We start from the raw sequence: 23,553 nt of genomic DNA on the forward strand, positions 1-23,553 counted from the left end.
CTGGAGCGTCGCTTGGGGCCGCAGTGTCACACCCAGACGTGCGGCCTCCAGGAAACCGGCCCTGGTCCCGATTCTCACGGCGTTACACATCGAGGTGGTCTCTGCTCTTTGACTCTGCATGTAGTTTTAGCTTTAAATTTCTGCAAATATTCTTTCAGCCCCATCTTACTGCTCCTCGTTTGTGAAGCAGCTGAGCGCTTAGCGCAGAGAACGCTGTGGGTGGGCTGATTGCAAGGACACATTCTGGGCGTCCCCCAAACTAGGAAAAGAAAAGAGGCATTCGTCCAGGAAACCCACCTGGTTTTATCCTGAAATATAAATACTCGTCCCAAAGAACCTTAAGGGAAAACATCTAACTGATGATTGAAATGGTTTGATGTGGAAAACCATGCCGAACCCCGCAGCAGCCCCATCCAGCTTTCTAAAGTCATTTCAAAATATTTTTAGAGGCTGTCGTAAGTACTTTGCCAAAAGAGATGAGAAACTTTACACTTAGCAAGACAAAGCTTAGCCCGCAGGAACTTGAGCAACAGTTGACAGAGGTTCGGGAGCAGGCTTTTTTGTGTTTGAACACAACCCACCAGAAAACAACTCCAGGACATGAAGTCTTCAAGATGATGCTTCCGCGAAGATGTTCTGTGTCAAGCGACTTGAGGTCTCCGGACTTCCCCAGCCTTTTCGGCACCATCCTGGAGAGACCTCTCCCGGCTGATTGCCTTCAAACGTGCCTCACGGACACCCCAGGAGGAAGTATAGTTTGGCCCAGTATATACCCATGAGCGTGTTGGGTGTGCACACAAACACCCACCCGTGCACATACTCCTACCCGTTTCACTGATACAGATTTGACACAAAATTAATAGTCCTCTTCTCCATGTGCAAGTGACTCAAGTATTTTCTTCCCTATTTTATTTCTTAAAAATTCTGGTCCTAGTACACAAAATTGTTCCATGAGGGCTTGAAGAGTTGCAACCGAGAATTTAGAGACCCTGTCCCTAAAGGACCTAAGTGCAAGGTCTCCAGCCCGAAGATGTGCACGAAGAAGAATCTACAGTTGGTGTAATGGAAAGGGTATGAGCTTTGGAATCACAGGGCCATGGGGTCCATTCGCACCTCTCCGATTTCCACGCTCTGTGCCTTGGGCGACTGAGTTGTTAGTCTAACCTTCTGTTTCTTCGCCATAATCCTTTTGGACTTTGGCAGAAGACACTTGTGAAAGCACCCAGCCCAGCACTGAGGAGTCATTCATTCATCCAGCCAGTATTTACTGAGCACCAGATGCTCTCCTGGGGCTGGGCATACAGCAGCTGACCAACCCGGTGACCCCTCTGCTTTCACGGAGTTGACATTCCCGTTGGCAGAGACAGACCAGAGGCAAATAGACATAGAATATGTTTACATCAGGAATTAGGGCCCCTGGGGGGCTCAGCGCTGGAGCATCTCCCTTTGGCTCAGGCCGTGACCCCGGGGTCCCCGGATCGAGTCCCACATCGGGGTCCCCACAGGAAGCCTGCTTTGCCCTCTGCCTGTGTCTCTGCCTCTGTGTGTGTGTGTGTCTCATGAATAAAAAGATAAAATCTTTTAAAAAACAAAAATAAAAAGAATACGTCAGGGATTAATAAGGGCTGTATCAATCTCCTATTGCTGCTATAACGAACTACCACTAAGTGACTTAACACAATTTATTATTTTATAGTTCTGGAGGTTAGAAGCCCAAAAAAGATCTCGCCTAAAATCAAGGTGAGGCCAGGGCTGCATCTCTTTTAGAGGCTCTGGGAGAGAATCCATCTCGTCTTTTCCTGAGTCTAGAGGCTGCCCACACTCATTGGTTTTGAGGCCCCCCTCGCCCCTCTCCAAAGCAACCATGAGTTGAACCTTTTTCACACGGTATCACTCTGTTGGCACAACTTCTCCGACTCTGACCCTCTTGCCTCCCTCTATTAAGGCTCCACATGGTCCCATTGGGTCCGCCTGCACAATCCAGGATAATCTCCCCATCTCAAGATCCTTGCCTTAATCACATTTGCCAAATCCTTTTTGTCATGGAAGGTGGCATGTTAAGGGTTAATAGAGCAAAGCTAAATAAAGGTCATTGTTTCCCTTTAGTATTTGCAGCAGGAGAACTCAGCCTCACTCAGCCTAGCTAGGGAACAAGAATGGCCAGAGGCATTGGACTCCCTTCATCCCACACTCAGAGGCTCACTCTTCTCAGATTCAACCCATTGCTACAGTTCCAAAGGGGTTGTGATTTGGGGCAATCCACGATGTTTGTAATCTGTCCCTTGAGCCTGGGATTCCCGAGCAAGTCGTAGGTGCTGAGTGAGCCAAGGGGAGAGCCAGGGATCTGCATCCCCAGGGCCTCTCACTGGTCTTGCTCCGTCAACATTTCTATCCAGTCATTTTCCTGAATTTGTCATCATTGTTGCTTTGGTGAACTCTGGGCATTAAGTGGAAAGAAGAAACTGTGGTGAAAGTTGAAAAGATAGATTTGTGGTGTGGGGATATATCCAGAAACGGTAAAAAGCAAAAGCTTTTTGAACATGAAAGAGCTTCTCTGTGTTTGCAAATCTGGGGCTGCCCCAAAGCCTCCAGTGTCCCCTGCATGAGCATCAGGGCCGTCTGTTATGTGTCTCTTCTCCCCCCAGGCTCCTGCAGCCCGCATTGTGAGCTCAGAGCCTGGAGAGTCACTCAGCCTGTTACAACCACATTGCTAGTGTATGCTGTTCACATGACTGAAGAAGCATGGAAAGTTCTACATGTCTGTGCTGGCCACTGCTCTGGTTTCATTTGTAATCTCGGGTGCGCTTGTTGTTTTTGTTCTTTTCAGGGAAAACTGGATGCCTTGTGGGTCCTACTAAGGAAGGGATATGATCGTGTGTCTGTGATGCGTCCACAGCCAGGAGACACGGTAGGATTCATTCATGATGTCACACACACTGTTTTTCTCTGTCCCTCTGACCTTGCTGAACTAGAATGACTCAGATATATCCAGCTATTGTTTTATGTTGTGAGAAATCAGACACGAATTTTCAAAATTCTGGTATCTATGAGACCTTGAGCGTTGACTTGTTTTTTCTGGGAAGGATTTTGACAGAAATACATTGAGTTAAACCTCCTAGGACTTGAGCTTCTTCATCTGTAGGTACAGTGAGTGGAAGAGGTAGGGCTGGATTTTGCCTCTGCAGCAGCAGTGGCCAGTGGTGACCAACAAGATGCCAGGGCCACAAGATGGGGCGGGGAAATGGGGGCCACAGAAAGCTCTCACCGTCTTCCAGGAGGTATTGGGCCCAGCTGGTTCAAAACCTCAGGAGGGCCTTCTGCCCTGGTGAGGATTTGTCCCAACATGGTCAGGGCCAAGCTTGGGGTGTCTCCCAACTAAGAGGAGGCAGAAAGGGAGGAGCCAGCAGAGACCCTTGGAAACCATCTGGCCCCTCTTCATTCTGTCAGTGAGGAAATGGAGGACAAGAGAAGCTGGTAACTGGTTCCGTGTACACGGCATCAATGCTGGAAACAACTCCAGTTCAGCCGACATCACGCTATTGCTCTGTCTTCTTGCAAGAGCTGGTCTCTCTTCCCTAAATTTCACAAAACAAAGCTTGGGACCAAGTGCTCCCTGAACTCCCAGCCAACGGCATCGTCCATCCACTTGTCTGGGAGTCGGGCATATTAACCCACAAGCAAAACATGGGCGCCTGGTTTGGAACTCGTTTCACTTCAGGCAGAGAACTTCCTTCTTGGTGGGAAAACCCCAGGCAAGTTACTGAACCTCTCTGAACTTCATCTTTATAAGGTAGGTCAGGCTTGGGCTGGTTGGAGAAGGTAATGTCTGTCAAGGGCTCGGCGCAGGGGTGAACGCGCAGCGATGCTCGGTCAATGGCAAAGATGATGGTGGTTATGGACTTCGTGCTCTTCTGCACGAAGGGTTGATGCCGAAGTTCAGAGCACATTGCAGTGGACGTGCATCCGGGATACCCACTTGTTGGCCCTGCTCACTCTTCAACCCGGCACAACTCATAAAACAGAAAAGCACCGCGTATTAGGCAGGCCCCTCTTCCTTCGCGCTCAATTACGGGGGGGGCGGGGGGGCAAGGGGATTTGGTCTAAAGTTCCATAGCTTGTACGATTAGCTGTCCCTGCCCCCCGCTTGTGGCAGGGGCAGCAGGCAAGTACGACGTGACAACAACCAGGCCATACAAGTGCGGGGCTGACTTGGCCCCTCTGGGATGTGGGATTTGTCAATAAGAAACGTAAATAAGAACGCACTGTGATAGCAAATTGTAAAGTACGGGCTCTCCCGTTAACAGAAATGAGCCTGGGCCATAAAGTTTGTCCTCGGGGTGGTATTTGGCTTTATACATCTGGTTTCTGTGGGAAATTAAGAAAGTTTTTTTCTTTTCTTTTAAGTGTGCATGAGACTCATCAAACATTGAAAAAAAACCCAAAACAGTGAGATACCTCAACTCAGGTTCGGCGGTACTGTTTTCTCGTGACGTGATACGTTGGTCAAGTATGCAGGCCCATGTTCTTCAGGGCACCTGAGAAGCCTCTCCGCTAGGATTTGTTAATCCAGCTGACCGGCTTGGCAGAAACCAATTCATAAGCTGAGTCAACCTGAGTAGTCGTAGGGGAGGTTATCGTGGGTAAGACCCCAGACGCAGCACCCGCTGGCGTGAAAGGGCTAACGGGTTAAATGCAACCACGATGGGGCAGCCCCGGTGGTGCAGCGGTTCAGCGCCGCCTGCAGCCCAGGGCGTGATCCTGGAGTCCCAGGATCGAGTCCCACGTCAGGCTCCCTGCATGGAGCCTGCTTCTCCCTCTGCCTCTCTCTCTGTCTCTATGAATAAATAAGTAAAATCTTAAAAAAAAAAAAAAAAAAGCAACCACGATGGAATGCAAACCGATGGAGGGTCCTCTAACGAATCCCACCTAAACCGAATCTCTTAACCTACTGGTTTTGAACCAAAGTCGGTGTTAACAGTCGAAGATGGTCTCCACACTTTTGAGAAACACAGTACCCCCTTGAGTTGTCGTTCTCCGATCGCACAAAATAATAGATTTGAAGGACAGAAGGCCTAAGCACTAGGATGCATTTGGCCGTAGTCTCAGCCCTGTCCCTAACGGATGGTCTGGCCTGCGTGTAAATGGGCTTTCCTTATAGAAATCCTGATAGTTTTAAGGTACAGGGGAGAAAGCGATGCAGGGCATTGTGTCCTTGTAGTCGTGACGATGGCCACAGGCACCTTGATGTCTGCGTGGAGCTTCAGGAGAAAGGTCACAGAGCGGGTAGGAAGGGGGTTCGAGGCTGCCCCGCGGTAACTGGGAAGGAGTTCCAGGGCAGGGACGACTATGTGGTAGCTTGGTCCACGTGCTTATTCTTTTTTGTTTTGCATAATCCGGGAGACTCGCGACGGATCCGCATCACTTGCTCGGTGATGACTCTGTAAGAATTCCTCAGCACTGATTTATGGGGCTGACCACATTTTCCATAAACTGAAGATGACTACATCCCGGCATGTGCTCGTGAACAAGAGTCACAGGTTCTGAATTTTTCCTTTAAAACAAAAACAAAAACAAAAATCACCTAATTGCATTCTCGGTTGCGTTCTGAATTGTTTCAAACCCATGTGGCGCTCACAGAAGCCTGGCAGTCCTTCCCCGATCCCGTCCGCCCCGTCCGCCCCACAGTTAACCCGCCCCAGCTGTGCAGACGCACGCGGGGCCACCAACAGAGCCCACGGGCTGAGGGCCTCCAGCCTCCGCCAGAGTTGAAGGCTGGGGATCCCGAGCCTGTGGCCACCCCGTCCCTGGGCCTGGCGCCCTCGGCCTCGGAGCTGTCCGAGCTCCCGTCGGGGGGACCGGGAGCGGGGCCACAGGGGAGGCAGGAGCTCTTGGGTCTGCCGCCACCCGTCTTCCCTGCTCTTCCTAGGGTGGCCTCACCGTCCTACAGTTCCCAGGTGCCCACCAGCAAGGCTCTGGGCCTAAGCAAAGTGCCCGCAGAAGCCGCTTAGGCAGCAAACCAGCAACACGTGTGATCCTAAAACATGACAAGCTCGCTAAGTTCTTTGCTGAAGCCATCCCCCCGCTTCCAGTGGAGAGCTGTGCTGCGCTCTTTCTAGAACACCTGCCTCAGCCTAACGCTCTGGGGCTTCACACTTGCAGTGACCGGGAAAAAGCCCCCCCCCCAAACAGCTTGATTTGGAAAGACTCCCCTAATTGCAAACACAGGGATATAAGGGAACTTCAGAGATCAGGGTCCTTGGAACCCAGTGGCTTTCAGCCTGGTGGCACCTTGTGATCACCTGAGGAGCTTTAAAACCCCAACGTGGGGCGGGGGAGCACCCGGGGTGGGGGGGGCCGTCGACGGAGCCTTGGACTCTTGGTTTTGGCTCAGGTCATGATCTCAGGGCACTGGGATCAAGCCCCGCAGCAGGCCCCACGCGCCGCAGGGAGTGTGTGGAACATTCTCTCCCTTCCTCCCTCTGCCCCTCTCCCTGGCTGCACTCCTTCTCCCTAAAAGAAAGAAAGAAATCTTAAAAAAAAAAAAAAAAAAAAACCCGCTGACCCCAGAGTCCCATCCCATAGGTTCTATTTCACTGATCTGGGATGAGGTCTGGACACTGGGATTTTAGAAGCTCCCCAGGCGGTTCTAATGGCAACAGGGTTGAGAACTGCTGCTTGGGTCCAGTTCCCGGTTTTTCATCCGAGTCGGCGCCTTCTCCTTCCTTCTCCTTCCTTCTCCATCCGTGTGAGGGCAGCTGTGCACACGCCTCCAGAAGCCCCGGGCCCACGTCGGCCGAGCACGTGGGAAACGCACGGCCACCATCTGCGTGGGCTCCCCCCGGGAGGATGGTCCACGTGGACTCCCGGGGGGAAGGGGTGGCAAAGAGCAACTGCAGCTCCGCCTCATATGGTTTCTCCTGGATGCAGTTCAATCAATGCATTGGCCAGTCCCCCCCCACCCCCACCCCCACCCCCCAACCCGGTTGTTTTTACCTCGGCCGGAGCCATCCCCCTTCACGTGCCCTGGGAGGGACCCACTAGAATTGGAAGTCTTGTCTGTTTTCAGCTCGGGGAGGCCGTACATTCCATTACTATCAGCAAGAACAAAGAAAAAAAAATAGCTTAAGGCACAGTCTGAGCTTGTTTTGCAAGGCGGGGCCTGGTGCAATCCCAGGAAGAGCCACAGGAAGCGCCCCGGATGGGGCCCCCCGGCTGGGCCCCGGGGCTGCGACAGCCTGTCCGGAGGTGGCTGAGGCCGGCTCCGGCCTCCGAGGCAGGTCCCTCAGGCCCCGGCCCCCCTCCACCCCCCCCACTCCCCACCCCCCCCCCAGGCCGAGGCCACCACCACCAGCAGTGAGGCCCCGGCTCACGGCTCCTGGGCGCAGCTCAGGCAGGAGCGGCTGTGCCCGGCTCGTCCCCCCCTCCGCGCCCACCGTCCCTGCGGCGCCACCTCTCTCCTGCTCCCTCTCTCCCGTGCGCCTGCCCCCAGACACTCTCGCGTCCCACACCCGTCGGGCTCCCCAGGACCCACCTCGGGGCCGCGCGCCCACGATGCCCAGGAGAACGGACTGCGGCTTGGCCTCCGGGGTGGACGCAGGGCTTGGAGGCCGGTGGTCACGGAAGCGCACGGCGGTCACGGCAGGTCGGGGAATGACGACGACCTCTAGTTACGGAGCAGAAACTGAGGCTTGGGCGGTGGTTACCTTCCCCGGGGACGCCCCGCCGGGGACGTCACAGGACCCGTGTCCCCCTGAGTGGCCGCGGCTCCCGGCTCTCGGTCGCGCTGCCGCCCCAGGGAATGAAGAGGTGGGCCAGACCAAGAAGGGAGGGCACGGCGCCCGGACGGGGAGGGACCAGGGGCCGAAGGACTAAGTGTCCCTGTCGAACTGCCCGTTGCAGAACCGAGCGAAAGCTGCTTACGCGCCGGCACACGTCGGGTTTCGGGGACGATCTGGGGAAATGGACAGTGTGGGCATCCAGAGTAGAAAGGTTGGTTGACATCCCGTGGGACGTTCACCTCGATTCTGCAGTCCATTGGGGTTTGGTTTTTTTTTTTTTTTTTAAGATTTTATTTTATTTATTTTATTTTTTTAAATTTTTAAAAAATATTTTATTTATTTATTCATGAGAGACACAGAGAGAGAGGCAGAGACACAGGCAGAGGGAGAAGCAGGCTCCATGCAGGGAGCCTGAAGCAGGACTCGATCCCGGGACCCCAGGATCACACCCTGGGCCAATGGCAGGCGACAAACTGCTGAGCCACCCAGGGATCCCTCCTTTGGGGTTTTTTGAGAGATTTTATCAAGTCCTCCCTACACCCGACGTGAGGCTCGAGCTCACTACCCCGAGCTCAAGAGTCACGCGCTCCACTGACGGGCCTGCCGGGCGCCCCGACCCTGCGGTTCTTACCAGTAATTTCCAGTTCACAGAGAAGGCTTTTGCCTTTGAAACTCCTACCTGCAGCTTTCCCCCGAATTCGCTTCACCGTGTCTCCCGTAAACCCCCCTGTTCCGACGACACGGGATGTCGAAGGTCAAAGGAGCAGAGCACAGGCAAGAGCTGCCGCCGTTGGCTCGGTTCAGGAATCCGCTCGGACAGCAAGGGCCGCTGGGGCCACGAGGGGCTCTGCGGGAGGTGACACGGGACCCCGGACAGACGCGGTCGGGGCGGCGGAAGGGCAATCACGGGCAGCGCAGGGCGCAGGGGGGCCGCTGGGACTCGGTCCGGCAGCCCGGGTGGAGAAGGGCCAGGTCACGGGCCTCCAGAACCAGGAGGCAGCCCGCGGGTGCCAGGGGGCCACAGTGGGGACCGTGAGGTGGGCGCAGACGGGATTTCGCCACCTCGATGGTCAGACCGGGGAGCCCGGGCCTGGTTCTGTGCCCGCTGCGCACTGATGCTCATCCGGGGACGATGTCACGGCACCAGGTAGACCGTCCTTCACCAAGTCCTCTCTGATGCAAGCGTGACTCCATATTAACCGCATGCGTCACGCGTGTGTGGGATTGGGCCGCAGGTGTCTTGTCCTGGAGAGCCGCCGGGGGACAGGCGTCATCCGATGAGCCCGGAGCCCGTCCGCGGGGTCGCCCGGCCCCCCGCGGGGCCCTGAGGCTGGAGGTCAAGTGGTGACGCGGGGGAGGAAGGTGAGGGACGCTCCACCGGGAACTGGCTGGGGGGCCCCCAGTTCAATCCCGGGGCTACCCCGTGGCCCCGGTTACGCTCCCCAGCTTCACTCTCCCCGGGCGTGATAGCGATCCCCGATCGCCACTTCCCTGGGCGTCGTCAGGGCTCTAGAAAGTGACACGTGTCGGTAGCTGGAGCAGGTGGGAGTTCATTTCCTCCCCTCCCCTCCCCTCCCCGCCCCCGGGACGTTGCCATCAGTCTCCCAGGAGTCCATCGCGGCTCGACGGGAACAGAAACCTCCGTGGACTCGCCTTGGCCGTGTCCGACGGCGCCGAGGCCAGAGAGCCCAGCTGGGGACCGTGCAGGGCCTGGCGCCGGGGCCGGTCTGCTCTTGCCCCCTGGACGGGCCTTTCATACTGGCCGTTTACACGGACGAGCTTCAGATTTGCCGTCGGGTCCGTCGGCAGCCTGCGGGCGCCCCGTGGGCCTGGAGACGCGGTGCCGTGTGCTGGCCCCGACTCCCGACCTTTGTACCGACGTTTTGTGAGAGTGGATCGTCGAAGAAAAAGAGGAGGAAAGCAAATTGTAAGGAAATGTTCCTCGAGGGTGTGATTTGTCTTGGCAGAGCACCTTCCTTGGATACTTGTATCCTCAGTGGGATCTAGTTCAGTTCTCACCCTTGGAAATCTTTCCTTCATCGTCTCGTTGGAGAGGGACGGGAGTACTTAGGATTCTTGGCTTCCTTGCCCGAGTGATGAAAAGAAGTTCAAGTCACCCTATGTCCCCAGCGAAAACCAAACTGTACCCAAAACCTGCCGAGGTGGCTGTTTCCCGAGACGTCGGACCCAAAGTGGATGCTTCGAAACACACCATCCTGAGGTTTTTCTTTTTCCTTTTTCCTTTTTTTTTTTTTTAAAATTTTTTGTTTTTTGTTTTTTTGCACCAACGTCCTTCCCTGCGGTCAGAGATCCCTCTAAATTCACAGATGTGCAGGCGGCTGCTGGGGTGGAGGGCTGTCCCCTCCCTCGGCGCCCCCGCCTCTGTCCTCCGGTCCCCCACAGCCCGACCACACGCACACTCCCCTCGTCGTCGTTGTCGTTGTCATTTTACAGCTTCTCCTAGGACGCCCACGTTCGAAGGGCCTCATCCCCCAAACGGCTGCAGCAGTGGAAGGTCAAGTCCTGGTGTCGAGCCTCAGTTGCCCCCAGAGAAGCGAGGCCCAGGGCCGGGACAGGGCCTCATTTTTTCCCTTCCAAACCGCGTCAGGATCGAGCGAGGCAGGACTCGGTTCTAGAGTCAGGATCGCACCCGAGCCCGGACCACTTGGGAGGTTGGCAGCTTTGTCCAAGCACATGGTCGTGTCCAGCGGCTCGCGCGGCTGCCGTGGGCCTGGGGACGCTGGGGAAGTCCGTCTGCGGGGACCCTCTGCGGGGACGGGCCTCGGCCAAGAGCCGCCCGCACCCCACCCGCTGGGAGCTGGGCTCTGGCCGGCGGTGGGGTCACAGGGCCCAGGGCGCGCCGCGTGCAGAGGGCCGCCCCCGACATCAGCCCCTGAGCACGGCTCCCCAGCGTCTCCCAGCCGCCACCTTCCTCCGTCCCCTGTTGGCCCCTGGGGAAGATGAGGCTCCGGTAGTCAGGGTCACACAGGGAATTAGCAGAAGGGGCTGGACCAGACCCCATCAGCCGCTGGCCGTCCCTGCGGCCTCACCCCTGCAGGGGAGGAGGGTGGGGATCGGGGAGGGGCCAGAGGTGGGACAAGGCCCGATTCTGGAAATACAGCGAGTCCTCCCTTCTGGCCTCGCGCCGCGCCCATCACCCAAGCCTCTCCCTTTGCATCCTGCCCAAGGGGACGGGACGCTCCCGTCCTCCCCACAGCCCGCCGCCCTGCACGGGTTGCACCCCCAGCCCCCATGCTCCCTCCTGGCCCCCCTCCCTCCTCCCCTGCACCCCCAGGGTCTTGTGTAAGACGGAGTGCACCGCCAGACCCCATCCTCCCTCCTGGCCCCCCACCCTCCTCCCCTGCACCCCCAGGGTCCTGTGTAGGACAGGGTGCCCCCCATCCCCCATGCACAATCAGGCCTGGAGCTCCTGCTGCACAGCAGGCAGCCAGGAGGGTGTGAGAGGAGGGAGGTGGGCCCCTGCCCTGGGGGTGCACATCAGAGTAGGCAGGAAAGCAGGGTCACACTGCACCAAACGTGTGGTGGGGGGCAGCTCGGGGCACCACGGGGGCAGGGGGCAGGGAGCTGTGACCCAGGCTTCCAAGGCAGACACCCGAAGGCCAAGCTCTCCTGGTGAAGTGGGGGGAAGCCATCCTGCGGGGGGCATGCCTATGTGCAGCCCCAGGCAGGAGAGGCCAGAGGAGGAGGCCCAGGCTGACCTTGGGACCGGAAGGGGAGAGCAGCCTCACCCCCCTGCTGGCTACTCCCGGGGTTGGGGTGCTCAGCACCAGCTGCGGCCTCGCCCCCCCAGGGTCCCCCAGGCCCCTCCTTCCTCGGTGCTCACAGCTCCTGCAGCCAAGTCAGTGAAAGCCAATACTGACCTTCCTTCCTGAAGAAGCTGTGATTTTAGCAACGAGATCATAGCTCTTTTTTCCCCCCCAAGTTCTCTCCGCACTGAGGACGGGGCTCAGTTCACCTTCTCGTCCCAGGAATTGTGAGTCTCTGCAACCCCCAGGTGCTCACAACCGGCTGCAGACTTCCGCGGCGTCCCCTTGGTAGCAAGCGCGTTTGCGTTTCCATAATGGGCCGCAATGTCGCAACAAACCCTCTGCCTTTTAATGAGGAGAGCGGGCCCACCCTGCCTTCTAGGGGCATCTTCCAGGAAAAGGAGGCTTAACAAAGGCTATTAGAACATTAGATTTTCGTTGGGATGGCTGCCCCTACCTTCTGTCACCGCCGCTTACTGATAACTTTGACTTTTTGGACAGTTTAGTAGAAAAACAACTCTCTGACTTTACTAGGCTCGCTTTTCAGATTCGTTCTTACGGGATTTCCTTAACGTTTCGGTGCTTCTGTATCTTTTCCCTTTTGGCTGATGCCGTGGATCGCAAGGCCGCGTCCAGAACCCACGGTGCTGGCACAGCTAGCGCCCCGCGGATGCTCGCTCCCTAGCGTCCGGCCCCTCGCTGCCTTCCTGGGTTCCTCCCACCCCTGGACGGGGTCGCCCCATTGAACGGCGTGGCCTCGGGGGCTGATGCCCAGGCATGGGCCGCCGTCACGTTGGCCGCATGCCGACTTTTCAAGGCCTCTGACTTGAATACAAGCTCTAAACGGAGTCAATCTTGAGTAAGCTTTTCCATAGTCTCTTCTGCTCACTAAAGGTGATGTGTAATGGCAAATTCCTAAATGTCACAGAGTCTGGAAAGTTGGGCATCATAGCAGACATCCACTGGCCTTTAGTGGTGCGAGTACTAAAAGCGAGCCCGCTGCAGATTCTACCGTGGGGTCGACCCTGTTGCCGCACTAGACGTGTCCCCCTTCCTTTCTCTTTCTAGCAAGGACGGTAGCTCTGAGCAAGAGACGTGGGGTTTCTTAGACACGGAGGTAGACAGAAATAGAAGGGCGGTGGCGTGTCTTGTCCTTTGGTGGTGGGAGCAAGCGTCCCAGAGTCCTGGCGCCACTGCCTCGGTGACTGCAGCACGTCGACAGACCTAGGGGTGCTCAGCGATGGCCAAGGCATCTGCAGAACGGAGGCGGCTCTCCGCGCAGGTAAGCGGCAAGCACGCCTCTAAGGGAGACCGAGCCCCGTGAGAACGCCCGAGGCCCCGGTCCCCGCCGCCCGTGGGCTGCGCCAGGCGGCTCTCCACCAGGTGCGTCTGCTCGTGGATCCAAGCAACATCTCCCGGCAAAATTGGACCTTACGGGTAATTAGCATCAAGCCAACGGCCTACGTGTCTGCGCCCACAGCGGGCCACTCCTGAGCGGCTTGGATGCAGGCTTCCGGAAGCTTTCGCCGGCCCACGGGCACGTTCCAGTGTCGTCCAGCAGCGCGGCTGTGCTTCCAGCGGGCTGTGCACTCTCCTGCCGGAAGGAGGGTTGTGCCCCCCGGAGGATCACCCGCGGCCAGGTTTCGATGCCCGTCCTTCGTAAAACTCACCCAACCCAAGCGATCGACTTCGGTGTCAAAGGAGAACAGGAATCTTTGGATGCCTTTATTCTGTAATTAATTTTCTTGCTCTCTCCAGCCCGTTCTTTTGAGGACGTGTTTGGTTCTCATCCATCTCCAAGCTGACTTTTTTTTTTTTTTTTTTTTTTTTGGTTTTAACGGCCAACGAGTTGATGATTGGAATTCTCTAGCTTTGTAAGCCCTGGAACAAACCGTCCCTCCCTGAAGAAACACAGCTTCTCATAAATCTTCCCCCGCCACCCCCAGGAACGCCAGGGTTAGAGAGGAGAGAAACAAGATTTGATGTTAAATGAGTCATCTTCCCAGCTGTCGCTTGCAGAAGACCGATGAGTACAGAGGTGATAGACAGATGCAGTTTCAAATATAGTTTTCACACCTTAAAAAGTCCATGGGGATCGGAAGATAGAAAGCCCCTCCATGGCAGGAATTTTAAAGTAAAGAATTTTCTTGTAGGCTCTTCACGGTCGTGGGAGAGCGGGCCAGGGCCTTCGTCCGGGTGAGAACATCACTAAGCCGCTGGGTGGGATGACAAATGGAGTCGCATTTTAAAAAATTACTTGTGACCTCCCCGTTTCACCCCCACCGGTAGCAAAAGGTGGTTTTAGGCCGTAAACACCCCAAAAGTAGTCTAGAGCTGTACTGTCTGGTAAGGCAGCTGCCTCGAAACATGGTTGAGCATCTGCCTCCAGCTTAGGGCATGACCCCAGGGTCCCGGGATCGAGTCCCGCATCAGGCTCCCTGCATGGAGCCTGCTTCTCCCTCTGCCTGTGTCTCTGCCTCTCTCTCTCTCTCAGGAATAAATAAGTAAAATCTTTAGAAAGAAAAAGAAATGAAATATGCAATGAGGATAAAACACACTCTGGATTTTCAAAGTTATAATATAAAAAAATATGGAATATCTTTTTAGTGATTTTTCTATTGATTACATGTTCAAATGATAACCTCCCAGACATTGCTTCTCCCTCTGCCTCTCATTCTCTCTCTGTGTCTCTATGAATAAATAGATAACCTCCCAGACATACTGGGTTAAATAAGCTATATTATTAAAATGCACTTCACCCGTTTCTTTTTTTTTTAATTTAAAAAAATTTTTTAATTTCCATTTGTTTTTTTTTAATTTATTTTTTTATTGGTGTTCCATTTGCCAACATATAGAATAACACCCAGTGCTCATCCCATCAAGTGCCCCCCTCAGTGCCCGTCGCCCAGTCACCCCCACCCCCCGCCCACCTCCCTACCACTCATTATTATTAAAATGCACTTCACCTGTTTCTTTTCACTTTTCACAAATGTGGCTCCTAGAGAACTAAAAAACTACCCAAGTGGTGTGCGTCCTGTTTCTACTGGACAGCACTGGTCTGGAGGACTGGCCTGGAAGACACTTGTGAGGAGGGGGCGACATGACTTCCTACGGGCCCTGAGTCCTCCAACCATTTGTATTTTGTGGACACAACGAGGATTCCCGAAATTATGGGAATCTGCCCCAGCCCTTCCTGGTGTTCTGCTGGGTCAGCCGGGACTTTGCCTTCCTGCGCGGGTCTCTGTCCCCGGCTCTGTGTCCGAAGCCAGACGTCTCGCATGCTCCACCCCATGCTCTGTTAGGGTTTTGTTTGAAGCAGAGAAGCATTGGGCTAAATAAAGCACTTGCAGACGACCTGCTTCTGGGTGGGTTTTGTACGTCGCCGAGCATCTCACTCTATTGAAGCAGAGCGATCCCTGCAAAGTCAGCCCTCGACACAAGGGTTCGCAAGGAAAGAAAAGGAAAATGAAGCCGACAAGCATTTACGGAGGTCTCTCGGCTGCTTCTTTTCTCTACTATCATCACAGGGAAGAGAGGCCTTGCAGCCTTTAAAACTCTCTTCTAGGTACGTGTACTTTTACGGGATTACCTTCTCTAGCTTTGAAAAATTTCTAGAAAGCAAATAGTAGCCCCACCACCTTACCAGAACGGGAACCCACTTGACTCGAGCAGTAATGATCACTAGTACTTGCCAAAAGCCATACAATCTGCAGTTACTTTCTTTTCTTTCTTTCTTCCTTTTTTTTTTTTTTTTTTTTTTGCGGTTACTTTCAAGGCATTTCTTCCGATGACCCTGTGACGTGGGTGTTCTCGCTCCCATATTACAGATGAGGAAATTGTCTTTACAGATGACCGAAGAGCTTAGGCTCTACACTGATAAATGAGAAAACTAGCATTGGTCCATCCGACATGTGTTTATCTGTCGTTCTAAGCCCTGGTGAACCAGGGGCCGGGTGCTTTCATGGCATTTACGCTCAAGGATTCCCAGCATTCCAGTGCCGTGCCACGAACTCGAATACAGTTGTCCCTCCTTGTCTGGGGGGATGGGGGGGAAGCATGTGCCAAGACCCCCTGATAGATGCTTGAAACCGCAGCAAGTACTTTATATATACTGTGCTTCTTCCTATACTTCAATACCTGTGATGAAGTTTAATTCATAAATCAGGCCCAACACGAGATCCACAGCAATGACGGTAAAATAAGACAATTATAACGACCTACTGTGATAACAATTATGTGAACGTGGTGTTCTCTTCTCTCTGAACACACTCTACCATCCTGGACTCATCCTTTCTGTGATGATGTAAGAGGATAAAATATAAAAAAAAAATTTTTTTTAAGGATAAAATTCAAAAAAATAAATAAATAAATAAATAAATAATAAATAAATAAATAAATAGGATAAAATGCCCGCATGATGAGATGAAGGGAAGTGAATGATGGCGGCGTGGTGGCGACCACTGACCGTCGGGCGATACATAGAAGTTCTGGTTTTGGAGCCGTGGTTGACCGGGGGTACTGAGACTGTGGAAAGTGGAACCCCCAGATAAGGGTCTGCTGGAGGGTCGCAGGGTGGAAGGAGGGTGGATGTCTTGCCTGCATGGTCAGCAAAGCCCTGTCTTGGGAGAGCTTGACATCCACGGGAGGTCCGAATGACGGGCAGGAGCTGGCCACGGCCAGACGGGAGCCCGGGCGGTGGTGCAAAGGCTACAAGGGCAGAGAGCAGTGGGGATGGAGGGCGGTAAGGCCAGCGGGGCAGCCAGGGCCGTAAACCCGGGGAGGCGTCGGCGTTGACGCTGGGCCCAGCGCGGAGGACTCGCGGTGCGGGGACCGTCGAGGAGGCACACGGTCCGGTTCGTATTCTACAAACACAACCGTCGACGCCGCGGGGAGAGTGGGTGCCAGGGAGGCTGGAAGGGCGGCGGCGGCGAGTGAGGCGGGCGTGCGGGCCGTCCTGGGGCACAGGCAGCGGGGAGGGCGGGGTGAGGTGGCCCGGGGTGGACGGACGGATGGCGGAGACACAGCCGGGGCGCTGGCCGAGGACGGCTTAGCTCACTGGTGGCCCGACGGGCCGTGCGGTCCCACCAGCCCCCCACGGGTCCCTTCCTAGCAGGCTCTGCTCCGGATGCCTTCCGACCGGTCGGGCGTCGCGGGGCCGGGGACAGCCGTGGCCCGGGAGTGGCTCGAGGGAGGAGGACGCGGTCGGAGTCGCCTGCCCTGGGGCCTGGTCAGAACGTCCACCTCAACCGTCGTTACCCACTAGGGCGGATTTTAATCAGGGGCTCGTGTCAGGCTAAGCCCCACGGGGGCCTCCCCCTCGCCGCTGTCAACAGGCACTTGATGAGTTACTGATGACCTGAGAAATGAATTTTTAAGTGAAGTCGGCCACCTCCCCCTGGAGGCCACCTCCCCCCGGACCGTAAGCTTTAGGAGCACAGGGTGCGGGCCTGGGCCCCGGTATCTACCCCCAGCGTCGAGGAGCGTGCCGGTGCCGGCCGACTGTGGATGATTCAAAAAGTAATCTCGATGGAACTACCGAACCCGGTGAAAGCCGTGTTCCCCCAAGCCACATTCATGCCGGCTCCCCTGGCCCAACGCATGTCTCCCTCTTTCCCCAACCTCTCCGCGTGGCCGGACGGCTTGAAACGGCACCAGCCAGGGATCCCGTCCGCCCTCCGCGTCTCCTCGGACAACAACCCACCAGCCACCGGTCATTTCCACTCAGGAAGGCAATTGCCACAAGGAGCTTCCGGGGACCCCATCGTTGCAGGACCCGCGAAGGAGCGCCCCCAAGAGAGGAGACGCCAGCCTGGAAGTGGGGACTCGTCTAGACTCGCCAGGGAGACTGAGGACCCGGAGGGCAAAGGCAGGTGGGAAATGAAGCCAGAACTTTTTTTGGAGCCGCCTTCGGCACTTGCTCCTCGGGTCCAGTTTTCTAAGGGCCGCTTCATTTTTCGAGCCAACAGAGATCTCGGATCTCTCCGGAGCCTGCAGTTTTCAGGCCTTCTTGTGCCAAAAAAAAAAAAAAGAGAGAGAGAGAGAGAGAGAGAACTCCTTCTTTAAATGAAATCTTCCTGGAAGCCCAGTGTGAAAAACAGAGAAGGGAGACGCTCTGGTTCTAGACGGGCCCACGGGGCAGGAGACCAAACACACACACACACACACACACACACGCACACACATTTGCACGCACGATTTTCCCACAGTCGCCCTGCGACCTCCCCTCAGCGTTCCCAAGCGCTTCTGAAACGCAGGAGCCCTAACGTAGTGCAAGACCCGCGCTGCCCTGGTCGCACCCACGTCTGCGAGGCCGAGCTCCGGAGGCCGAAAGGCTGGACCCAGCTTCTCCTTCCCTTCGTCAAGGATCAGACCCCTCGTTCCCTCCACTTCCCAAACCCTTCATCTACTCCGTAAATGTTTGCTGAATCAAAGAAAGAGCCCTTCCGCGGGGCCGCCAAGGACTTCCCCACGAGGTTAACGCGACCACCAAACATCTGCCAAGTGCTGACTGCGTCCTTAACCCAGAACAGATGACCGTTGTCGCCGCTACATTAATCAACACCCTGGACGCTATGGGTTCGACCTTTTCTGACCCATCTAAATTGCAGCTAAACATCTCACCCACATCTGTCCATCTTTTCTCTAAATGTGCTGGGAGGCATCGTGTGAAATGCTTTGCTGAAATGCAGATAAACTCCGTCTGTCTGTCAGCCCCCATCCACGAATCTAGTAGGACTTGCAAAAAAATAAATGAGGTTTGGCACGATTTGCTCCCTGCAAACCTTTGCTCACAGGGATGACCACCATTTCCTGTCTTTGGAACTTATAAACCATCTGTTTAATGATCTGTCCTCGCTTCCTGCCAAGGACTGACGTTCCCCTCATCAGTCAGCAGTTCCCACCGAAAGTGCTCCGGGCCTCGGGGCTCTCCATCCCTGCCGCTGGCCGGTGTCCAGGTCCTAGAAATGGCTCCCTTGTCCCTCTTCATGGAACAAGACTGCAACGTGGGGAGAGTTCAAGGTAGTGTGATTGTTTCCACGCCTGCCACGCCAGTTCAGGCTCAGCACCACTCCGCTGAGAGCATCGGAGCAGACCTCCCGCCGAAGCACGCTAGCTCTGCAGTCCAGCTGCACCACGCGCTGTGCCGTTTGGGCTACTTCCCCTCTCTGAACCCACAAAATGAGCTCATGAGCAAGTTGGAGGATTACGCGCCGTATCATACGTGTGAAGTGCTTAGCACAGAGGTTGGCACATATCGTGACTGTCACTGGAAGAAAACGATCTTATCGCAGGTTAGGGATGGAGACCGGGCAAGGAACAGGCCCAGAAGGAAGGCCTGCGTGGGAGGGGCCTATTCGTAGGGACAGAGTCCTACAATCTATGCATTTTTCTAGGCACTAGAAAGTATGCAGGAAAGACCCTCTTCCCTGTAGAGCTTGGAGTCTCCTGGAGAACAAATGATGAAAACACGTCTTTCCCCTTTCAGTCACATGGTTGTGAAGTTCTGTTCGGGTCACATGAAAGAGCTAGACCTGCCCCAGGCTGGTTCCTGGAGTGGCTTCTCGGAAGGGCCCACAGATGATCTCAGGGGCAAGTCCTTCGGGTGGTTCCCAAACCCCCAGAGACCTCAGTGCAAGGGACTCTGTGTCCCCGAGCTCCTAAGGAGGCGCGGAGGCACAGGGTGGTGGGCTCCTCACGAGAATGTCCGTGCAAGACGCAAAAACAATTAGGGTCCGTGCTCCCGGGCCTCTGGGCGAAATCGCAGAAGAACCACTCCGTGTGTTTGTTGATGACAATTAGGTTGGCAGGACTCCGCTGCAGTGGATTTTAGAAGCTCTGGGTCCGTTTCTAAAGCTCATTTATTTTAAAAGCTCTTGAACTAAAGGCAATAGTAATAGATGACAGCTGGGAATTTTTAAGTTATTTTCAGTTCTGGGGGAAAAAAAAAAAAAGAGGGTTGGGTTGGGTATCCATTTATATTTCCATACTAAGGATAAGTCGATAAAGGAGATTTCATTGTGTTTGCCAGTCTAAAAGTAATCGATTCAATGTGCCATAGTCGGGAACTCAGACTGCTTGGAAAGCCCAGGAGAAGCACCCCCCTCGGGGGACCGCGTGACTGTGACTGTGGCCCGGTGGGTTAGGAGCGGCAGCTGCTGGGAAGGTCCCCCGGCGGGCAAGGGTGCCCACCGGGTCACCTTTTCATGCAGCTCCTACTCCGGTCCATCTCGGGGGGCCTGGAGCCCTGCTAGGAGGGCTGAGACTTCCAGCCCTGACTGTGACCAACCCTGAGCAGGAGTCCGCAATCGCAGCAGGGACGAAACCACAACAGCCTCCGGGAACCCGGCACCAGCAGGGAAGGCCGGCCTGGCTCCGCAGCCGCCTGCCGTGACCCGGAGCAGGAATGAAAGGCCGCAGGACTCACCACCTGACTGGGGAGGGGGCTCCCAAGGCAGGGGGGGCCGTCGATGGTTCCAAAGGCTGGAGAGCTCGGTCGGAAAGGCCCAGGTCCAACTAAAACAAGCCCGGAGCCTTAACAGCTGCCCTGTTTTGACATCAGGAAGCCCATTTTTAGTTCTGCTCATGGCTGTACTGTACAAAGTTTATGTTTCTCTTTCATGGTCTTAATTAATGCTTGAGAGAATTAAGCCCGTAAGGCCCGAGACCACAACTTCCTCATCCACCGGGGATGGGCTACTTTTCCCAGAGCCTGCGTCTTCCTGAGAAGTCCCCAGATTCTTTACCAGGGTTCGGTAGTCCTGCTGGTAGGCTTGACGCGTAGACGGAGCAGGTGTAAGCAGAACGGGCTGGAGGCCCCTGCCGTGAGCAGAAGGCTTCTCCGTGCAGATGTATCTCCTCCTACCACCTACCAGAAATTCTCCGAAAGGAGAAAAGTTCATCTCTCTGATTGAAGATCTGAAGCCTGCGGTTAACACCGCAGTGTCCACCAGCAGGAGAAAACGCACCCACGCTCACACGCGCGTGCCGCCAACCGCACGCCGCACACCGCTGAGGAAAATTAGGGCATCATTGGTGTCCCTGAGCTAACTGGCAGAGTCGATCTTGTTCTTTTATTCATTCACCGCTTTTTATATTGCTAATAACTGGATCCTTTGCCATGAGCCAGGCGCCGTGCTCTGTGCTTAACAAATGTACTCTCTTCGCGTATCACGAAGCTTAACTGATTAATAACTGCTTTCCGAGGACACTGAAATGATGGGTTCCCTTGGTGGCTCTGACTCAGGAGGCCCCCGGGTCGGGTTTTGGCGGCTGTTTTTAACAAGCAGCCCAGGTGATGCTGATGATCAAGTAGCTCTCCTGGGAATCTTCTCCGTTGCTCCAACTGGCCTTCCCAGGAGGTGTGATCCCGTCCCCAAAAGCAGAGGAGGGACGCTGGCGTCCCCATTGTGGCCTGAGAATCCATTATCCTTCCCTGAACAGTCGCACGGCAGCCTCGCGGTGACCAGTCTGAAACCCCCAGATCTTCACCCACGCTGGGACGGGGCTGGGAGTCCCCCATAACAGTATCGATTTTCTTTACTCAAATGGTAGACCTGGCTTTTCATCCTAACCAGGAAGTGGTCTTACCTAATGCAACCTCCTGTTCCAGCTCGCCCACTTCCCTTCCGCATCCTGACCCCATTCTCCCAAGCACCAGGCTCCACTCACCGCCGGGAGTCAGCAGCACGTGTGGTAGGAAGTGCTCGTGGACTCTGTGGTCCATCTGACGCAGGAGCCGAACCTGGCCACAGTCACCTCCACCATCAGGAGCTGCTCCAAAAGCTGTTCTTTCTGTGTGTGCTTTGAACCGGCTGTTAGCTACTGAAAACCTAAGTAGTGGGATCCCTGGGTGGCGCAGCGGTTTGGCGCCTGCCTTTGGCCCAGGGTGCGATCCTGGAGACCCGGGATCGAATCCCACGTCGGGCTCCCGGTGCATGGAGCCTGCTTCTCCCTCTGCCTGTGTCTCTGCCTCTCTCTCTCTCTGTGTGACTCTTGTAAATAAATAAAAATTAAAAAAGAAAAAGAAAACCTAAGTAGCACTTGCTAAGGAAACAGTAATGGAGAGAAACTCTCCCAACTGTACGTGGCACCTTTCTGCATCCTAATAACTTTTCAGCATTCAGGCCATGATTTAAAGAAATGGGAGGCCACCAAACTCGGAGTCTGTTTTGGCGAACGTTTATGTTGTTGACGGTCCCACCTATCAAAAAGGCAGAGCTATTTAACAGAAACGTCCGCGAAGGGAGCCAACACAGTCTCATGGCTGCAAAGAAACCTTAGACCTTGTGGTCTGACCCTCTTCTCTACAGCTCGGGTTTTCCAGCCGTGGGAGGGAGGGATGGTTCTCTCTGCCTTCTCCTCATGAAGACGAGGTATGTGTAGACAAGGTGGTGCAGGACTCTGAGTTTCTGGGGCAGGACTGAGCCGTTGCCACTGCAGCACGGTTCCCCGAAACTAGGTTTCTTCACCCGTCAAGAGTTACCGCGGGGGCTGGGATGATGAGTAATGCCTCCATGTAGCTAAACGGACAGTTGGAGGAGAGTCTTCCCCCCGTGATGACAGAGTCACAAGTCACTGGGTCTGAAATCTCTAGGTCTGAGACACCAGGAAGCTGACAGTTTGTATATACAACAGAAAAAGCCTCTTTGAACTACACAATGTTTATGTTACAGTAATCGCTCTTAAAGCAAGTCTGTGTATGTTGTTCTTTGTTTCTTTAAAACAACTCTTCCGGGGGAAAAAAAAAAAAAAGGCAACTCTTCCGTTGAATGTACTGCTTAGGATGAATTTATGTAGCAAGCAGTTGACTCCTCTCTTGGTGGATGGTGAAGACAGGGTCTGTTGTCCTTCCTCCGTCCGCGCGGAGACCGTAGGCGGCCGATCCTAACTAACCATAACACTGGAAGATAGAGCACTGGACCCTGCCGGTCCCTATGCTCCGATGATTCCTGTCCCTTGTATCAGATCTGTTTTGAGACTCTTACAGGGATCCTCGTTACCTCAAATGCAAAGGGAGGTCTTATTTGACGTGTCCGGGGAATACAGCCCACGTGAATCGTCGTAACAAAATGAACCTGTTAAACAAAACGCCATTCAAGGAATAGAGAAGATGGACGGAATGCCACAGAAAGACCCAACGCTTATTCAATTATACACGGAGAAGTGGAGCCACCTGGGAAGGCACGGCGTGGAGCTCTTAGGTGACACTGCGTGGTTATAACACTTGCTTATTGACTCAGAGCTATAAAGAGACTCCCCAGTTACGGAAGCCAGTGGATGCTCTCCCCCAAAATAGTCACATCCCGCTAAGACCTACTTAAGGTACCTCTCCAAAAGTACCCGTACGGCTTCACACACCTAAAATACAGTAAAAATCTCACTTTAGGAGACATCAGAGTCGGGGGCAGGGGGTTATTAGCCCACGTACCCAAGGGAAAGATTATTTCTTTTAAGTTCTCCAGGTAAAGCCCCATCTTGTTCCTATATCACAATTAAACTCTTGCCGTGAGTGAGACTACAAAGGAGACCTAAAAATAAAGCAAAAGGCATTCAGCGGGATCTCAGTTCTAACCCCAGGACAGCTCATCCAGGACAGACTGCCAGTGAATCCATCAGATTTTGCCTGGACTCAGTTTCCCATCCAGGAGAAGAATTAGGAGAAGGAAAGGAAGACGATCATCATCCTGGGTTCCCGTTGCGTCTCCCAAAATGAGGGGAATCCACTGAAATGTGAAAATGGTGGAATGTGGAAATAAATCAATACACAAACCTATAGCCCCCCAGTGTTGATAGTCGTCATGTTGGAATAGTGAGTCTGGGGTTTCCTTTTGTCTTTTTTTCTTTTTTTTCCATAAAAATTTAGTGCTCTTAATTGCTTTTGTTTAGTGAGAAAAGTGATAATTTAAGGAAAGAGAAAGAAGCAGATGTGAGATTTAAAGGGCGATCGTAGAACTGGATCTGTGATGTCTGAGCTAGACTCCCCGGTGGGTAGAAGAATGCTCCAGTTG

The 23,553-nt window shown here is 54.5% G+C and overlaps 1 protein-coding gene and 1 long non-coding RNA gene across 3 annotated transcripts in view; one reads left to right on the forward strand and one right to left on the reverse strand.

Moving 5' to 3' along the window:
* The window catches only part of ANTXR1 (ANTXR cell adhesion molecule 1), a 197,460-nt gene that overhangs the window by 151,783 nt on the left and 22,124 nt on the right, over window positions 1-23,553 (forward strand). For both annotated transcript variants that reach the window (XM_077915704.1, XM_077915703.1), the window contains one exon: window positions 2,828-2,908. In XM_077915704.1, coding sequence (XP_077771830.1) covers window positions 2,828-2,908 — 81 coding nt within the window. The remainder of the gene's footprint in view (window positions 1-2,827; window positions 2,909-23,553) is intronic.
* LOC144324336 (uncharacterized) lies at window positions 138-8,125 on the reverse strand. The gene is made up of 3 exons (XR_013389872.1): window positions 7,532-8,125; window positions 6,994-7,091; window positions 138-5,551 (listed from the first exon to the last, which is right to left on the reverse strand). It is a non-coding gene; the product is annotated as an uncharacterized LOC144324336 (long non-coding RNA).

Source organism: Canis aureus, chromosome 11, assembly GCF_053574225.1.
Source record: "Canis aureus isolate CA01 chromosome 11, VMU_Caureus_v.1.0, whole genome shotgun sequence".
NCBI classification, from domain to species: Eukaryota; Metazoa; Chordata; class Mammalia; order Carnivora; family Canidae; genus Canis; species Canis aureus.